General features: G+C 41.6%; 1 protein-coding gene across 1 annotated transcript in view; it reads left to right on the top strand.

Annotated features, from left to right (window-relative positions):
- Positions 1-16,581, top strand: part of LOC311489782 (low-density lipoprotein receptor-related protein 8-like) — a gene marked incomplete at its 5' end in the record, with an annotated part of 79,501 nt that overhangs the window by 34,520 nt on the left and 28,400 nt on the right. Inside the window, 2 exons of the mRNA XM_084547047.1 lie at positions 4,252-4,380; positions 15,043-15,432. Coding sequence (XP_084403173.1) covers positions 4,252-4,380; positions 15,043-15,432 — 519 coding nt within the window. The remainder of the gene's footprint in view (positions 1-4,251; positions 4,381-15,042; positions 15,433-16,581) is intronic.

The raw sequence follows: 16,581 nt of genomic DNA, 5'->3' as shown, positions 1-16,581 counted from the left end.
AACGGTGATGAATTCCAAACAGATCTCCTGCCAAAACGCCACAGTGCAGACAAATCCTCATTTTTCACTAGGATGGTAAACAACAGCCTGGCAGTGAGTTCATCTGTGAGTAATTGACTTATATTAAGTTGCCCCCGTTTTCATACCCGTTACCCGTGTCTTTACAAAATCTGAACTTTCACTAATCAGTAGCTGTCATGGTGAGCGGTGAGGTGTCATTACTTTGTCGTAGCGATGTCTGATTTCTTTGTTTGGATTCGGGAAGAACCGAGCTCATGCTTCATTAGGGACTCATTGCTTAAAAGGACAAGACAGCTCAGGCTCCGCTTGGTGGATTCAGATTCTGCTCAAGACTTTGCTCTGCTTGACTTTCCTCCTTCATCTCTTTCCACTTTGTACGGATGGCTTTGATTTTGCTTTAGGATAAGAATCTGAAAGGTCATGCGGTAGTTTCACCCTTCCCCCTTCATACAGTATCTCGCTCTTGGCATGCCCCCTTCTTATGAATTCCTTTGTGCTCTGCAGCCGTCCTTTGTATTTTTCCTTTTCTCATCTTTCTCTCCCACCCTTTCTTTCATTTTCTGTCAGTTCCTTGTTTTCTGTCAGGTGATGCATGGACCTCGGATTTATTCAGAGAGCATCTTAATTCGTCTTCCGCAGATTCCGCCTCCTCGCTTCTTTCATCATTTCATGTTTCCTCTGTTTCCTTCCTACACAGCCAGCCTGTCTTTAGATGTTCACACATTACTCAGCTGTAATCATCATTGATTTCTGTTCATCATTTCTCCCCGTTTAAGTACTCTAGTCGTGAGTGCCTGACAGTTGTGTCTGGAAAGCATTACAGTATAATGTTGTGACTGAAAAAAGAAACAACATTTCTGTTGCTTGCATGAATAATGTACCTCTGACGCAGACATCATCAAAGTCTGTCGCGCATCTCAACTTGATGGATCAGAGTTTTCCACCTTGGTTATACATTTTCCAAACTTGGACGAGGAGAGCCACATGATCACTCTGTTGTTTGGCTAACAATGGGACATTTCAAGAAAGTATTCTAGTATGGTACACCTGTCAAGCATGTGCAGCGACGAGGCACGAATTACACAAAGCCTTTGTTCACTCACCTCACACTGCAATATGTTCAGAATTGCGGAACATGGATGGAAAAACGGCTGCAGGGAAAGTGACTGCTCAGCTGGCAGAATACTGTAAGGTTCACTGAACCTGAGGTCAACGATGCTCTATGACAAAAATGACATTACAAGCAGTGCTAATGGCATGAAAAAGTATAAACGTTCATGTGTCCTATATTGCCAGGTTGAGTAGATTAGGCTGTACATACCATGGTCAAAGATGCTCTAGCACAGCAGCAAAGGCAGCTAGAACATCTTTATAAAACAGCATCACTCAGGTCCAAGCAGCCAGTATGGAACGTGACAAAAATAGAAATTTTATGCTTCATCTTTAGCTTGTTTCTTGCAAAACGGTCCTATATTTACTTTGGTTTGCTTTAAAAGAATCAATAAGAGTCTGTGATCACGTTCGCTCTGGGACCTGTGGTTGGTCTAATAAAGGGGCGGGGCCAGAGCGAAACCCGCATGACACAGACACACAAAATGACTCTAGTTTCTGAACTTTCTCAGCTGAGGTGCTCCCTGCTATAAAAACATCCTCCCAGCACTGCAGTGGCCACTATTCTTTTTTTTCTTCTTCTCTGTGGGGTCATGGCCTGGCTGATTCAGCCATCCTCATTGCTGGCTCTCCCCAGGCACCTGCTGTCTACCCAGTGTCCTCTTCCTGTGTCTCTGATGTCACCCCTATATGCTGCAGGGACACTCAAAAACCCAGGCAGGAAAATGAAAAGGGCTGAAATGATAACTTCATTCAAAACTGAAATCCCCTGACGGTTTACCTGTGCATCTGAGCTTGGTAATGCAGACCTCTGTATTAATTTAATAAGCATCTATTAGTATAGATGCTGGTTGATAATTAACAAGAACATATGGTACAGAAATATCAAATACATGGACTTGTGGATATTACACCACTCTTCTCCTCATTTCCTCTCATTGGCTTCTTATTGCAGTTCATGTCAACAGTAGTTAGATTCCTACATGGCAGTGAATATACTGCTTCTTCCTACTTTCAAGTCATGGGCAAAACCTTTACTGATGGCCATGTTGTCATTCCAAACACCTTGCTGCACGCATCTTGGTCAGTCTTGATAATTTGTGTTTGGTAGATCTTCTCTGACTGACATGTCCTGCTCTGAACTCAGGACAAAAGTGTCACCGCACACCTTTTACTGCAAGCTCAAACCCCCTATTTTTCAGTCTGCAACTCGACACCCCGCACTATCTCTTCCATTCCAGCTTTTTAAAACAGGAAAATAACTCTTTTAGTTGCATATGTTTTGATTAAATCTAGCTATCAATTTTTTCCAAATATGACTGTAGTCGTTTAAGTCACAAAACCATCTGCCAAAAATGTAACGTAATGCAGCCTTTAATACAGGACGGCACCTTCCCCAGTTGTATTGACAGTTTTGGCCCTTTATTACATGCTCTCACCTCATTTTTCTTGCCAGTAGCTACACTCTCACAATGGCAAAATGCCAAGAATAAAAAAGAACTGTAATTTAGTTATCATTAGATAATTTTCCCATCAGATAACAGACAAGTTGTTTTATTGCAAAAGTGGTTTGTACTTAAGGGCTCATTGTCATCAGTTAGTAATTGTTTCTGGGGGTTCCCTGATTGCTCACCCCGTTGAGCAGGAGCCGCATAAACTAAGGCTATAGACCTCACCTCAGGGGCGCAGGTTAGATTCCAGCCCGCGCTCTCTGCTTCATGTCATCCCCTCACTCTGTACCCAATTACTTCCTGTTTCTATCCACTAACCACTATCAAAATAAAGGCGTAATATTCCGGAAAAAAAAAATAAAAGAAAAGTTTGTTTCTGGTACAATTATTAAAATATGTTTTAAATATGCATTTATGAAGACCATGATCTCCCATCATTAGAAGAAAGAGGAAGTTCCACCTTAATAGGAATCCATTAAATAGCAAAAGAATATTGGTTGATATAGAACCAGCAGTATTATCTTGACTTGGTTCTTTGCCATACGAACACAGCTGTGTTGTTCTCTATTTTGTTCTTTTTGTATAAATGATGCTCACACTACTGACAGTGTAGTTAATTAAAAACAAATACACATTTCACAAAGGAAACTTAAAATACATTCTGTAATATTAAGTTACTCTGTGATTGTTAGAGAAGATTGAAGATCATTTAATAATTCAAATCTCCATACATATAGGATTTACATCAGATTAACCACAAAACAATTAGATGCAATTTGTTTGGAAATGTGGCTTGGCAGGCTTCCTCCCTGTCTGGTCCAATTACCCTCAACACCCTTTCCACCTAACATTGCCAGTGACAGCGTCGGAGGTTCTGTTCTAACCTCGTAAGTGGTATTCATTATGGAGCTTGTTCTCACTCATCGCACGGCAAATGATCCTCTCGCAGCATTGTTTGTCGGCTGGAACAATGCTGAGTCTGTGAGTCTGTTTAAATGCTGACCTTAATGTGCATCTGTAAAGGGTGGCAATTTACTAAAACGTTGTAATACATCTGCAGTCAACGGGAAGCAGGTGAAAAGGCTCTAGTTGAGCTGAATTTACAAAATTTTGCTTGCATTTTAGGAAAACAATACAATGCCAATGCTAGAAAAACAATTCTCAGCTGTAATTAGATGCCACGAGTGATAGATACCCAACCACAAACATGACCAAAGTGTCACTCCTGTGTCAAACAGGCTGCGAACTATTGTTCTTAGATACAATAAAATAATCAAAATTCTAAATGACTTGCCATGTACGGCTTGAGGCTGCCCTTTGAGCAAAGATATATAATTAACAAGATGCTTCATCTTAAACGCACTGTAATCTGGATCAAACCCACCCTGTGCCAACTAGAGCAGATTGGCAGGAGAAGGAGGAGGGGGAGGGGTGGGTTGTTCTTTTTCTTTACAGCCAAATGTGCATTTGCTGTATTTCATGGTCTTTTTCATGTCAGTTTTGAGGCAGCCCAGACAGTAAAATCAATTGGCGAGAGCGGTGGAGTTTTAAGTGTATCACGGGGGCGATAGACCTCGAGTCCAGCCGTGCCTTGGACTTGTTTTTTTGTTGCTGCCTATGTGGGACCATAAAACCGCTGCAGTAATCTCTTTTATCTCCCTGCCCACAGGCAAACAGACGTGCCCTCCAGAGAAATTTGACTGTGGGGGATCCACCAACAAGTGTGTCTCGTTGTCATGGAGATGTGATGGGGAGAAAGATTGCGAGAACGGGGCGGACGAGGAGGACTGCGCGTCTGGTGAGTTTGTCAAAATGTCGAAATGAAATAAATGTATAAAATGGAAGGTTTCACTTCCATTTAAGGATTTTTTAATACAAATATTCAGAATAACTAGGTTTAATATCAATATAATAGAAAGAACTCAGACTTTACAACATTTTTTCCTTTCTGATTCCTCTTATCATCCCGAGGCTTGGGACATTAAAGCACAGTAGGAAGCCATCTAAATAATTAGGTGGATTTAAAGTGAGTTTTTGGGTTTTAAGCCAGCTGCACTTGACAACAAAGTCTCCTTTGATGTTGTTGTGGAGGCGTGTAAAACACAAGATATCTGGAGCTTTCTGATGATGCCTGGAAGTTTATCAGTCATCGTATTCGGAACCTCGAGTCTTTCCACTCCAGGGCTCTCACAACCATCAAAAATGACATCACCTCCCGCCCAGCCAATCAGGCGGCTCAACCGCGCGGCTGCCTCCACCCCCAGTCGCCTGCAGGGACTCTCCTTGCCCTACTTCTGAGGAGCCGTGAAGAATCGGCTTCTTCTTCCAGCCTCTCCATCCCTTGCCTTCTCGCGTCAAGAAAAATTGATCGAGGCAACAGAGCTGTAGGGGGTGTGGTGTTTAGACTTGAGAGCTCCACAAATGGCACGTGGCAGCAAATGCATAGAGGCAGAGGAGAGAGCCATCTCCTCGTTATCCTATATTAATGATCTTGTTTGTTTTTCTTTTTCCATCTGCTGTACCTCGGTTGTTTGTGGGCGTATGGGTGTTGACATTACGATTGGTGTACATCTGATCCATTCGTGTTTAATTTGCTACCAACATGAACAATTCTCAGTTAATATTTAGAGAGGAACCCGAGTGAGTTTCTTATAAAATTCAGACATGTCTCCTCAGTGCATATTAACCCTCTCCTCCTTGAGATACACTTGATTTAAGGGCGTTTAATTTGTTGTGACAGTAGCCTCTGGATGACTCCCAGTCAAGTGGCCCCACACACTCACGCCAGAGCAAGAGGCAGTGATACCATCGACTTTAGATCTAATGCCCTCTTAGCTCAGATGGCTTTTCACTGCACTGTCCATTGAGACCCAGTCTAGCCTGAGCTAATCCTTCTTTCATTCTAATGTCTGTATTGATGCGGCTGTCTTAAGCCTCTCAGTGGTGACACGAGGGCGTACAGCAGGCTGTCACCCACCCAGGCAAAGGCCAAAATCCCTGCAGAGGTAAACTCAGCGTGACCAGTTGAGAGGAGTTGATTCAGGCGCCAGCGGAGCAGAGTGCGAGATAGCATCGCAAATTAGACCCATTAGGTGCTGCTCAGGCCAGTTTATCTGGAGACTGATGAGGCTCCATGCCAGCCTGAAAGATGATGTCTGAATGAAGGTCAAGACGGTTTTAAGTGTTACCTCACTGCTGTCCGGATCTGAAGGTACCGAGCAGTGATTCTTCACTGGTATATCTGTGGTCCAGCTTTGTAACGTCTAATTGCAACTGAAATTGTAATTCAGAAAAATGTGAACACATTAATCTTGGAAGGTGGAGGGTATATTTAACCATTACAATAATTTTATGCAACTCCATAAACAATATTATTTCTCTCTTCGTTTAGAAGGTTTGCATCACCTCTGTTCAGCGTATCTGCTGGCATCCACCTGTCCATCTTCTACCTAAAACAAAAACATCCTTCAGTCTGACGCTATCAAGCAGACAGTAAACACAGCATAGCTGCTTTCATGGATATTTATGACTCAGAGACTTATGGCATCTTAACTAAAAATAATAGCCTTTTAACTGAAAGAGGTACAAATAAGTATATTATTATGAGTCCTTGAGCCTCCAGCTGCTGTAATCAAAACCACACAAGCCTGAATGCTGCTTGGTGTATTGTCTGACTGTTGAACAAATAGCCTAATTTTCAAAGAGGGAATGAACAGATGATGAGAGATGAGAAATAATAGATGGTGACAGGACTTTGTAAAAAGATGAAGGAAAAGCCAAAGACTCTGTGTTCCAACTCTAAGAGGGGCAGAGAACCGCTATGGTGTAAAATGTTATGAAAGTTATGATCTAACTTTTCACACATAAATGCTAAATCCAGCCAACTTCAAAACACCGGACCAGACTGGAAGTCTGTATAACAACTATATGAATGCATGGCTTTCTTATGCCTTTTAAGTAGTGTTTACATCGGTAAGTCAAACTGTTCACTTTGAGACTAGAGATTAGATTTGAGACTAGTTGTCATATTGTATTAGGGTTGACCATAGACTGTATAAATATGGACAATACGCCCGACTTTCTTGCTCTTCCGCTATACTCACTTGCATTTTCATTTGATTAATACTGCTCTCTACCTCCCCCAGTTACCAAGAAATGTTGGATTATACACTGTGCTTATTTATTTTTTCCAACTCTCACGGTCCGACGGGACCACTACACTGAGCGGTTGGCATGGCAACTTGTAGTGATTATGATGTCACATCCTGTTATTAGTGTCAAATAATTAACTAAAACGAAAATTATCAGAAAAACGGACACTTGAACCTGCATCAACAATATATTAACTCCCTAAAATGAGAGAAACTATCATTGAAAAAAATTATTTGACGTGTATTTTAGTGTTTTAGTTTGGCCCATGTCTCAGTCACTAACATGGAGGAGGTGGAGCTTATGACCTATACTGCAGCTAGCCACCAACGGGAGCTGTACTTCCTTTGGCTTCACTTTAATTCCGCTGTTTATCTTTATACAGTCTATGGAGCTAACTATATCAGATCAAATCGCAAAGGCTTTAGTTTAAAATCTACACTGTTCCTTTCATCTGACCCAGAGTGTTTTTCGTGTTAGTTTATCAGTTTTTTATTTAACTTGTGCAAAAAAACAACTGTTGGACGCCTCTCTTGTACATTAAGATCTCAACCTTACAAGGAAACTTGACTTTAAAATCGATGTCAAAAACAAATCGCAAAATCTGTGAAAAATTTCCAACAGATCATTCAGCTCTACTGCCAAGCACTGCAGTGCAGACTGAAGGCTTCAGATCTTTAATGTGAAGCACGGCGAGGGAGGAGTGGTGGAAATTACCAATTGGTCTGAGTCTGTCTCAGTGTGTCTGTTCATCGCTAGGGTTAGCTACTGGCACAAAGGCAGCCGGAGAATCGACTTCAAAGAAGCGTTAACTCTGCATGTTCAGAGGGAGCAGATAAATGAATAGGGATGTGTAAAATGATGCGGCTGCATTATTAAGCTTTTTGATGAACAACATGTGATTTTAGTCACATTTTCTTTTTGCCAGCAAAGGCTCAGCTGTGAATGTCAGCTGGTGAAACTGCAAATATAGTTCCCGAACATTTCTGAGTGGGGTTATGGTAATACACAAAGTATAAACTAAATAGTCTGAGTTGAAGGGGCTCACAATGTGTAAACAGGAGTTGCTCCTATGTGTATTTTCTCTTTCAGAGCTATTGTTTAGTCTCATATATGCTGTTTAGACAGCCTGAATGGTCTGGAGTTTACGTTGCTTAATTTATACGACTTCTTAAAACCAACAATCCAAGATCATTTACACTTGCTGCGGTGACTGATTAGGTATGCACAGCTGATGGCTAGAGTTTAAGGTTTTCTATAGTTTTTGCTCACATTTCTGTTTCTAGAAGTGATGCATAATATCACAACACAGCACCTCTTCACAGGAGTGGTTTGTGTCCTTTCAGATGAGTGTGAATGTGAATAACCTGACTCAGCCTTCACATGCATGTTTTTGAATTGAGCCCATTCAGTAGTGATTGATGGATAGTGGAATATATTTGGAAAGTCCATCTTGACATTCAATGAGAAGTGTTACGTCTGACAACTTTCTGTAACCTTTCAAAACTGATATTCTCACCCATTCAATGTCGCAATTGGCCAGTAGTGCTGAAGTGAGAAATGAGACGGGTTTGATCCAGAATAGAACTTCTTATATTCTTCATTCTCAATACAACATTTCTGACACTTAAATGGCCAGATACCCCTTTCATACGCAGTCTTTTCATGCCACATTTCATTAGTGAAGCATGGATTGACCCATAAACCTTGACCTTGAGCCTTACCCCATGGGTTGTGTAGGTTCAGGTAGCCTTAATGGAATATGTCACAGGTTCTAGACCACAGTGTCTGTCTCAGCACTGAGTAATATTAACCACAATCAAACTCCCAGCACATGTTTTGTCAGAATTACTGCTTAATCTCTTACTTATCCATTCTCATGGAAACATGAATAAGTGACGTAAACTAAATATTAGTATGAATTTAGTTTTTAGCATCTTAGTGAATATTGTGGTAAAATGTACACATGTTTAGCCTGGAAGCCAACCTGAATTTTACCTGCCCACAAAATCTTTGTGTGGGAAAGTTGGTCTGGAACTGCTCCGTTGGGAACTGATTACGCTCCAGCAAAGATCTGCTGCACCAGCCAAATCGAGTGACAGCAGTCATACACATCATCTGACAGCTGTGGTGTTGAATTTGTTTACAACAAAATGGCTCTGATTGGTTGTAGGTGTTTTTTTCTGCGTCAGTTGAAACGTACCCCATAATGAAATCGATGTGCTGATAAGAATTGAGTAACACCCAGCTAGCACACGCTACCATCAAATGTATGTACTTTCAGACCCTAATCTTCACAACCATGGTACACTGCAAGAAAGGCTTGTTTGCTAGTTGTGTTTATAGCATACAACAAAATTACCAAGAAGCTAGCAAGAGCTTAACAACACGTGTAAAGTGTTACTGATTAGGCATTTTCTGCTCTTTCTGACGTTCTCGTGGCTTTTGCAGGGAGTTCGTCACACACTTGCTGCTTAAATTAATTTACTGTGTGACTTTACGCCGGACTCAACAGGGAATAGCACTAGCGTATCGTGACAAAATATTGGTCAAATGAACGAGTTTCGCGGCAGATAATGCGCTATTTAGAGGCTGCATTGCGGTGCCCCAGTCACTCCCACTATATGGATATACGCAGCGCTAAAAAACGGTAATTCCCCTTTAATTCCAACAGTTTTCCAACTTTTGTGGCACTCGCGTTGTATTCAGAGCGATGACTTCTCTATCCCACACTTCTTCAAGCTCATAAAAACTGCGCTGGAAGGGGCAGAGGGCCAGAACCAAGCAACAAAAGATTTGATTTAAGAAAGATAACTGTAGCGGCAAATAACAAAATAAAGAAAATAAAAGCATCAACTTTCAACCTAAGTTAATCGAGTTCAGTTGTTTAGAAATTTCTGCGCTTACCCGTTTTATTTAGCTGGCTTACACCTACATGAACATTGTGTGTTACAGGCCGGGCTGTGATTAGTCATCTTCCACCTTCTCGTTCCCCTCTCGCTCACACATGTACACATGTATTGTGAGAAAACAAGAAACACAGAAAACCTGCTGGAATGTCTCATTATTTTAATACACAAGTAGAAAATGACAATTCAAGTAGGGAAAGAAGGAAGATTGGAGGACCAATCACAGTTGTACAGTACAGCACACAGCCAACTTCCCATTTGCTTCCCAACAGGCTTATAAATAAACTATAGACATGAATCTACCTGGAAAAAGAGGTGAATCATTTATTAAACTCTTTTGGTGACTTGGTGTCCTTCAGCCCTGTCTAGAGACACTGGGGGAAATCAAACCAAAGTGTGTTCCAGTGACAGACACATCAAGTCCACTTGAGTGCACCTGTAGATGTAGCTGTCCTCCCTAGTTGTTAAAAAAAAAAGTCCATGAAGAAATAATTGGCTATGATCACTACTAATCAGAGATAAATCTCATAATAAATAATGAGAGATGGCTAAAAAATAGAGGAGCTGTGTGTGTGTGTGTATGTTGGGTAGTAATAAATGTGTACCACAGTGACTAGGATTTCAAATCTGTGAGGAAGAACAACATAAATATGTTACGTTTAGTTTTGGAAGTCATGACTGTCAAAACTACTACAACACGGGTATTTAGTTGGTCTCCTTTAAATTCACACCACCAACATTATGAATTTGAATGGCAGCGCTCAAACCAAGCAAGAAAATGACTCACGGGCAAACACACAGATTTGGTTAGCTCTCCACTGAACCAGTGCGTTGTGAAACAACATGAGCACCCTTTTTGTTGTCTTTCATTCTTGTGCTTCCGTGAGCACGCTCATGCTCAGTCCTGCTTACAGTGAGTAACGCATTCAAGCTCAATTTACACTTCCACTTGTATTTACTCAACTATGAGTGGAGAGACTGCACACCCAAAACTGACAGAGCTGGAGCGCTCACGTTTGCCTCTGCTATTAGCATTAATTTACAGAGTGCATGGCCTTCTGCAGACCGCGAAAAGTAAATGTTACAGAGGCATCTTGCTAATTGAATCATCTGAATTTTGAATTATGTATTAAGTAGAATCTACCCGCACCAGAGAAAGCTTTCCCCCAATCAACATTACATTAAGCAGCAGCTCCAGAGAAGTTGGACCGTGTTCTCAACCCTCAGCGATGTGGAGATTAATGTGCACTTACTCACTGTTTAAGCACGGTCTGCTGGGATCTGCTGTGTAGCACAGGAACCAGTCTGGGTTAGTGTGTTTTCATTAGTGTGTTTGCAGTTGCACTTAATTTAAGGTTGAGCCGACTGCCTAGTGTGCAAAGGATATTTCTGTGAGGTTGTATTTGTGCCTTATCCATATTTAACGCCGCTTGGATTGTATGAGGCAAACAATTACGTCCTGTATTCCAAACAGCTGTCTCCCTGTCCCCGTAGTGAAACCGAACTCGCAAATACTGCGCATCACCAGTGATAAAGCTTTCACAGAGCACAGTTTTACAGGTCTGAAGGGCTTTCAGTGACAAAATTTCTTCCTAATTTCATTCTGCTAATCGAAATCCAGACAGCTTTTCTGTTTAGCTAAATGGTGGGTATTTTGTCACGTCTCTGCGCTCATTGGATTCTCTTTTGTCCTCACCTACTGACCCTCAGTTAGCTTCCCTTTTCAGGCAGTAATGATATCAGGGAGTCTTTGACTCTCATCATGTCTTCTATTATCTTCTCCTGGTTGTTACCGTAGATGGAGACTTATCTCCTCGCTGCCACATCAGTGTTTGCTCTGTAAGTGTGTATGGCATCACAGGAAAGGGCAGCCACTGAGCTATTTCCCTGGTGAGGAGCTGTGACCCTTTTGAACTAGATGGGAGTGTGAGTGTGTGTGACTCGCTCTACCCTTGTAGATTTGTCTTTGATGAATGTTGTGTGTGCGGATGTGTTCGAGTGACCTTGCCGCATTGGCTGCAGTGGACTTTAATTCTGTGAGCAGAGTGGACCGACCTGAGCTGTCTCTTGAGTTTACATTTATGAATATACATTATATGAAAAAAAAAGCTCAGAGGACATTATGCTGCACAAACAGTGAGCGACATGCTCAGATGTATTTTTGTACCTTTTTAGCATGCTTATGTACAGACAACCTGAATGCCTGTCATTTCATCTTGCCCCCCCATTCCTACACTAAAAATGATTTCTTTACCTTTTACACTTGATTCAGTCTTCCTTCGCACACCCTGACTCATCACACGAATGCATACACACAGTCCACGCTCATTAGCTCTAAAGCTAATGTGAGCAGAACGACCAACCATATCTTCCCTCTACTTCTGAGCCACTGGTTGCCGCTGGCAACTATCTCCCATCATCAAAGCTGCCAGTAGAAGTAAAGTGGGTTAGCCTTTGACACAGTGGTAGTCATAGAAAAGGTTCTCCCAACCAAGGCATTAAAAATGACTCCAGAGTAAAGCTCTCACTTAATGTGTTCTCTCTATTGTCTTTTTGTAAAACTACATTTTCTATTCAGAAAAATAACCACAATAGCCACACTACCTGCAGATTGTTTTTTTAGTTTGTGAAGTATACAATACATGCAAAATTAGATATACTCTATGATCAAGGACCAGAGAAGGTACTAGTCTCTTAATACTTTCAGAAAGTTAGCTAGTTTGGGCAGTTCAGTCAGAAATAATGTTTACGCTTTTGAAACCATTCATGGTCTGCAGAGGATGGCTCTCCGCTATTGGCTTGGTTGTCATGACATTTGGTAGATACAGTGATGCTCTCCTCAGGCAAATGCGAGTGCACTTGAATGTGCCAGTCTCAAGCATTTCCATCCGGGCTGATTTGGCAACACTTGTAGTTAGTGGTGGTGACAACACATGATGTTAAATACTACAGGTCATAGAATGCTATGGGCTGGGAAACAATTAAAGTTGTTTTAATAACGAAGTCAGGCTATAATTGAGATAATGTTCCATCATTGCATGATGCACACAGCATGAGTCTGAACAGCAGGTCACAGAGAAGTTACCTCTCTGAAAAGTTGGAGGTTTGCAGCCTGCTGCTTACAGCTCTACTCCTTATTCCATTACTCCCTACGTATTACATATTTCATACTGATGTAGTGTCAAAAAACCACATTGCATATGCACTGACTTTTTTTTATTTTAAGCAGCAGTAGCTATCTTGTGACAACAACCGTGTTCATTTCGAGATATACAGGATGTGTAACGATTACATCAGCTGTAGCTTAACAGACCATTTAATACCCATTGCAGGTGTACTGTGACTAGTATCTCCTACTTTTTTTTTTTTTTTATTGCCTCGATGCTAACTCAAATGGATGATTTCCAGTATGTCACATTTCAGAAAACACCCACTCAACGAAAACGTACAAAACTTATTTCACTGCCTCTGTTAAAAAGCTGTACCACACTGTGTGAGTAGACAGAGAGTAAATCTGACTGAACAGTCCGCTGGGTGAAATGTTAGGCTCCTCTGTGATTTATTTATCATTTAAAACCCACTGACTTGTACGACATCATCAGCAGATGGTATGTTGGCACAAACATGCAAAAAAAAAAAGTCTTAAAATTCACTTCTTCACTTCTCCCACCCGAAAAAACAAAGTCTCTTTCTGTAGCGTAACCAGGCCAAACATGTACATTACCAATGGTTTCCCCCTGTGTAATAATGCATGTGCTTATTGAGTCTTCTTAATTATTTAGTGCCATATTAGTATAGAGTGTGGGTACAGGCATAACAGGAACAGTAGTCATAAACCACTTCAAAATAAGACCCAGCTTGTTTAATATTAATGAACGAATCCATTCACTGAACAGGATCCGCTACACTTGTTTTCAGTTCAGCTGCTTTAACCATGATCTGTGGCGGTCATGTTGGAACCACTAGATTAATTAAACACTGATGTTTGCAAAGAAAAAAAGAGCTACTTTGACATAACTACACTGGAACTACATGGGATAGTAAATAGGACATCATCTTGAATCTGATATATTTTTTCAACAGACCCCAGCTTTGACCAGTAATAGTTAAAATGATGTGCAAAGTTTCTGCAACATGCCTCTGCTTTCCAATTCGCTGATTCTGTGTAAAATGTACCAAGACAGCAATCCTTCCTCCTGTAATCGCCCATAAAAGCCAAAGGCGGTGGAGTTGTGGCTAAACACCTGGTGCTTTGTGTAAATATCAAATTTTTTTCCCCTTATGCTGGCCTCTGTGCAGCTCTGGGCTCACAGTGGGAAGCTTGACTCTCTTCACAGGCTGAGTGCTTTTAGCTGGACATGACTAGATACAGAAAAGGAAGGGAGAGAGGGAAGGGGATTTACACAAGCCTTGATGTTTGCTGTGCTATGTGACGAGGAAATATACTGAACAAACTTCTTCTCCCTGCACAGAAATATTTTAGGAAGGCCGCTACTGCTGTATAAATGCAAAATGCAACGGCGTATTGAGCCAAAATTGAGTCAAGACTGATATGTTTTAAAGCACTTCACATCAAATGCAATTTTGTTCAATAACCCAGAGCCTGAAACCCCACGAGCAAGCAATATGATGACAGTGGCATGGAAAAACCTTCACAGGAAGAAACCATAGAGCTGAGGGAACGTTTGGCTGGGAGAAGGCAGACAAATAGTTCATTGAATGAAATTGATGATTGACAGGCAACAGAGCGATGGCTCACCTTCAATCGAAGAACAGATCATGAGAGAACAAATCTTCTTTGATGAAGTTTTGCCAAGGCTTCATAACTAAATAATGGTTCAGGAGCCAGCCCTAGGTATCAGCTTCACCACAAAAGGAACGTTTTTCAAAACGGCAAGAACAAAAAGTGCAGCAGAGCTGATGCAGGATTTTAGAAACAAAGCCCAAACAAAATGTAATCTATAAAGGGGTCAAAAATGCGAGTGACCAGTAAACACTAGAAGATGATGACATGGAGCACAAGGAAACGCAAGTGAAGGCCTCAAGAGGAAACATACAGGAGAGACAGAAGAAAACTGACCATGACAAGACTGCTGGACAAATACACTTACGGCAGCACTATATACACACAGAGTGGATTAGGACACAAGACACAGCTGAAAACAATGAGGGTGGAGCAAACAGTCACAGGAGATAGGTAGCTGTCTGTGTAGGTGTCACCGCCCCCAGCGAATCCTGTGCTGCCAGATCTTCTCTCCAATTACATTAGAAGTAAAGGGAGATTAGACATACTAACAAATTTGTAATTTCCAAAATGTATGTTCCCTTCTTCAGTGTTGGGAGTACAGAACATGCAGTCCCTCGTTTGTGTCTGAGTTTTGTTCTTTCTGTTGCTCCTCTAGATGCCAAGGCCTGCCCCAGCGGAGAGTTCATGTGCGGCAACCGCAAGTGTTTAGCCACCAACTTCGTGTGCGACGGTGACGATGACTGTGGAGATGGCAGCGATGAGCTCAAGTGCACCTCCCCTCTGACGTGCGGGCCCAACCATCTCCGCTGCAACACCTCGGAGTGTGTGCCGCTCATGTGGAGCTGCGACGGAGACCCCGACTGCTCTGACAGTTCGGATGAGGGGCCAGAGCGCTGTGGCGGCGACGGCGTCCCGTATCTGACCAACCGTGGAGCAAACTGCACTGCTGGGGAGTTTCGCTGCACCAATGGGGAGTGTGTGCGGCTGACTTGGAAATGTGATGGAGATCCAGACTGCAAGGACAAGTCTGATGAGTCTGACTGCCGTGAGTTTCTCTTTCTGTTCTCATTTTATTCACCCCTTTGTAGCTGTAATGTCTTTTCATCCTACAGAGGCTTATATATGTTCTCTTTTGTTCGTTACTATTTCTATTCAAGAATGCCCTCTTAGCTTACTTTAATAAACTGTCTGAAAAGCTTTCTGTACAGATGGATTATTATATAGGTTGAGGGAGAGTTTCTGTACAATAAAGAGTTAGACATATGTAACCATGGTTCTCTGGATAAAGAGGATAAACCCATGTTCCAATTTCATACTGTATATTAAGTGTAAGCAGGTCAGTGCACAAACAAAAATACTTTTTTAAAGGACCAACATGTAGGATTTAGTGCCATCTAGTGGTGAGGTTGTAGATTGCCACCAACTGAACCCTCATCCTACCATTTCAAAGTTTGTGTACAGCGTACATGAAAGGCCTTCTCTAAAGCCAGTTTGGTTGTCTTTTTTGGGTTGACCTGGCCTCCACATTCACTAGATCCCAAACTGATCAAGTATCTGCGGGATGCACTGTAACAAGACTCATCCACAGAGTCCCCTCCTCTCAACCAAATAGGAACCAAAGGCCCCCATTGACAACATTCTGTTGCCAGACACCACAGGACACCCTTGGATGAAACAAACACTTCTTTGTTTTCTTTGTGGAGTTTAATTGGCAGCGACTTCCAGCAGTGTAGTTTGATTGAATTCTTTCATTGCGAAATTTTGTGTTCGTATACAGTAACAATTTCTTTTCTTGCAGTTGGCTGTTCAATTTTATTTTTTATATTGTTTCACTCTAAGAGATCGTGTTTGGATTCGGTTCTGATCTATTTATTTATTCGTGCACTTTTATGAATATTTAAACAGTAGCATATATGATTTTTCACGTCTGACTCGGTCTGAGTGTACCTGTTTTGGAGCTTCAGGCCAGCTGATGAATTTACATGTGATTACGTTTAAGGTCGGCTTTATTTTTCTTTGTGTGGGCAGTATGTTCAGATATCTGTTTGCTTTAAAACTTCAACAAACCATATATCCTCCCTCTTGTGTTGTGTGACTTTTAGCACATTTCCACTCTGCTGTTGGGAGTTGGGATAGGTTTCTCCCCCCCTCCCTAAATGTGTCTTTTAAAGAATGTGTTTCAGTTGATAAACAC

The sequence above is a fragment of the Chelon labrosus genome (genome assembly GCF_963514085.1).
Source record: "Chelon labrosus genome assembly, chromosome: 6".
NCBI classification, from domain to species: domain Eukaryota; kingdom Metazoa; phylum Chordata; class Actinopteri; order Mugiliformes; family Mugilidae; genus Chelon; species Chelon labrosus.
The sequence above is the reverse complement of the archived record's forward strand: the minus strand, read 5'-3'. Positions and strand labels throughout refer to the sequence as shown.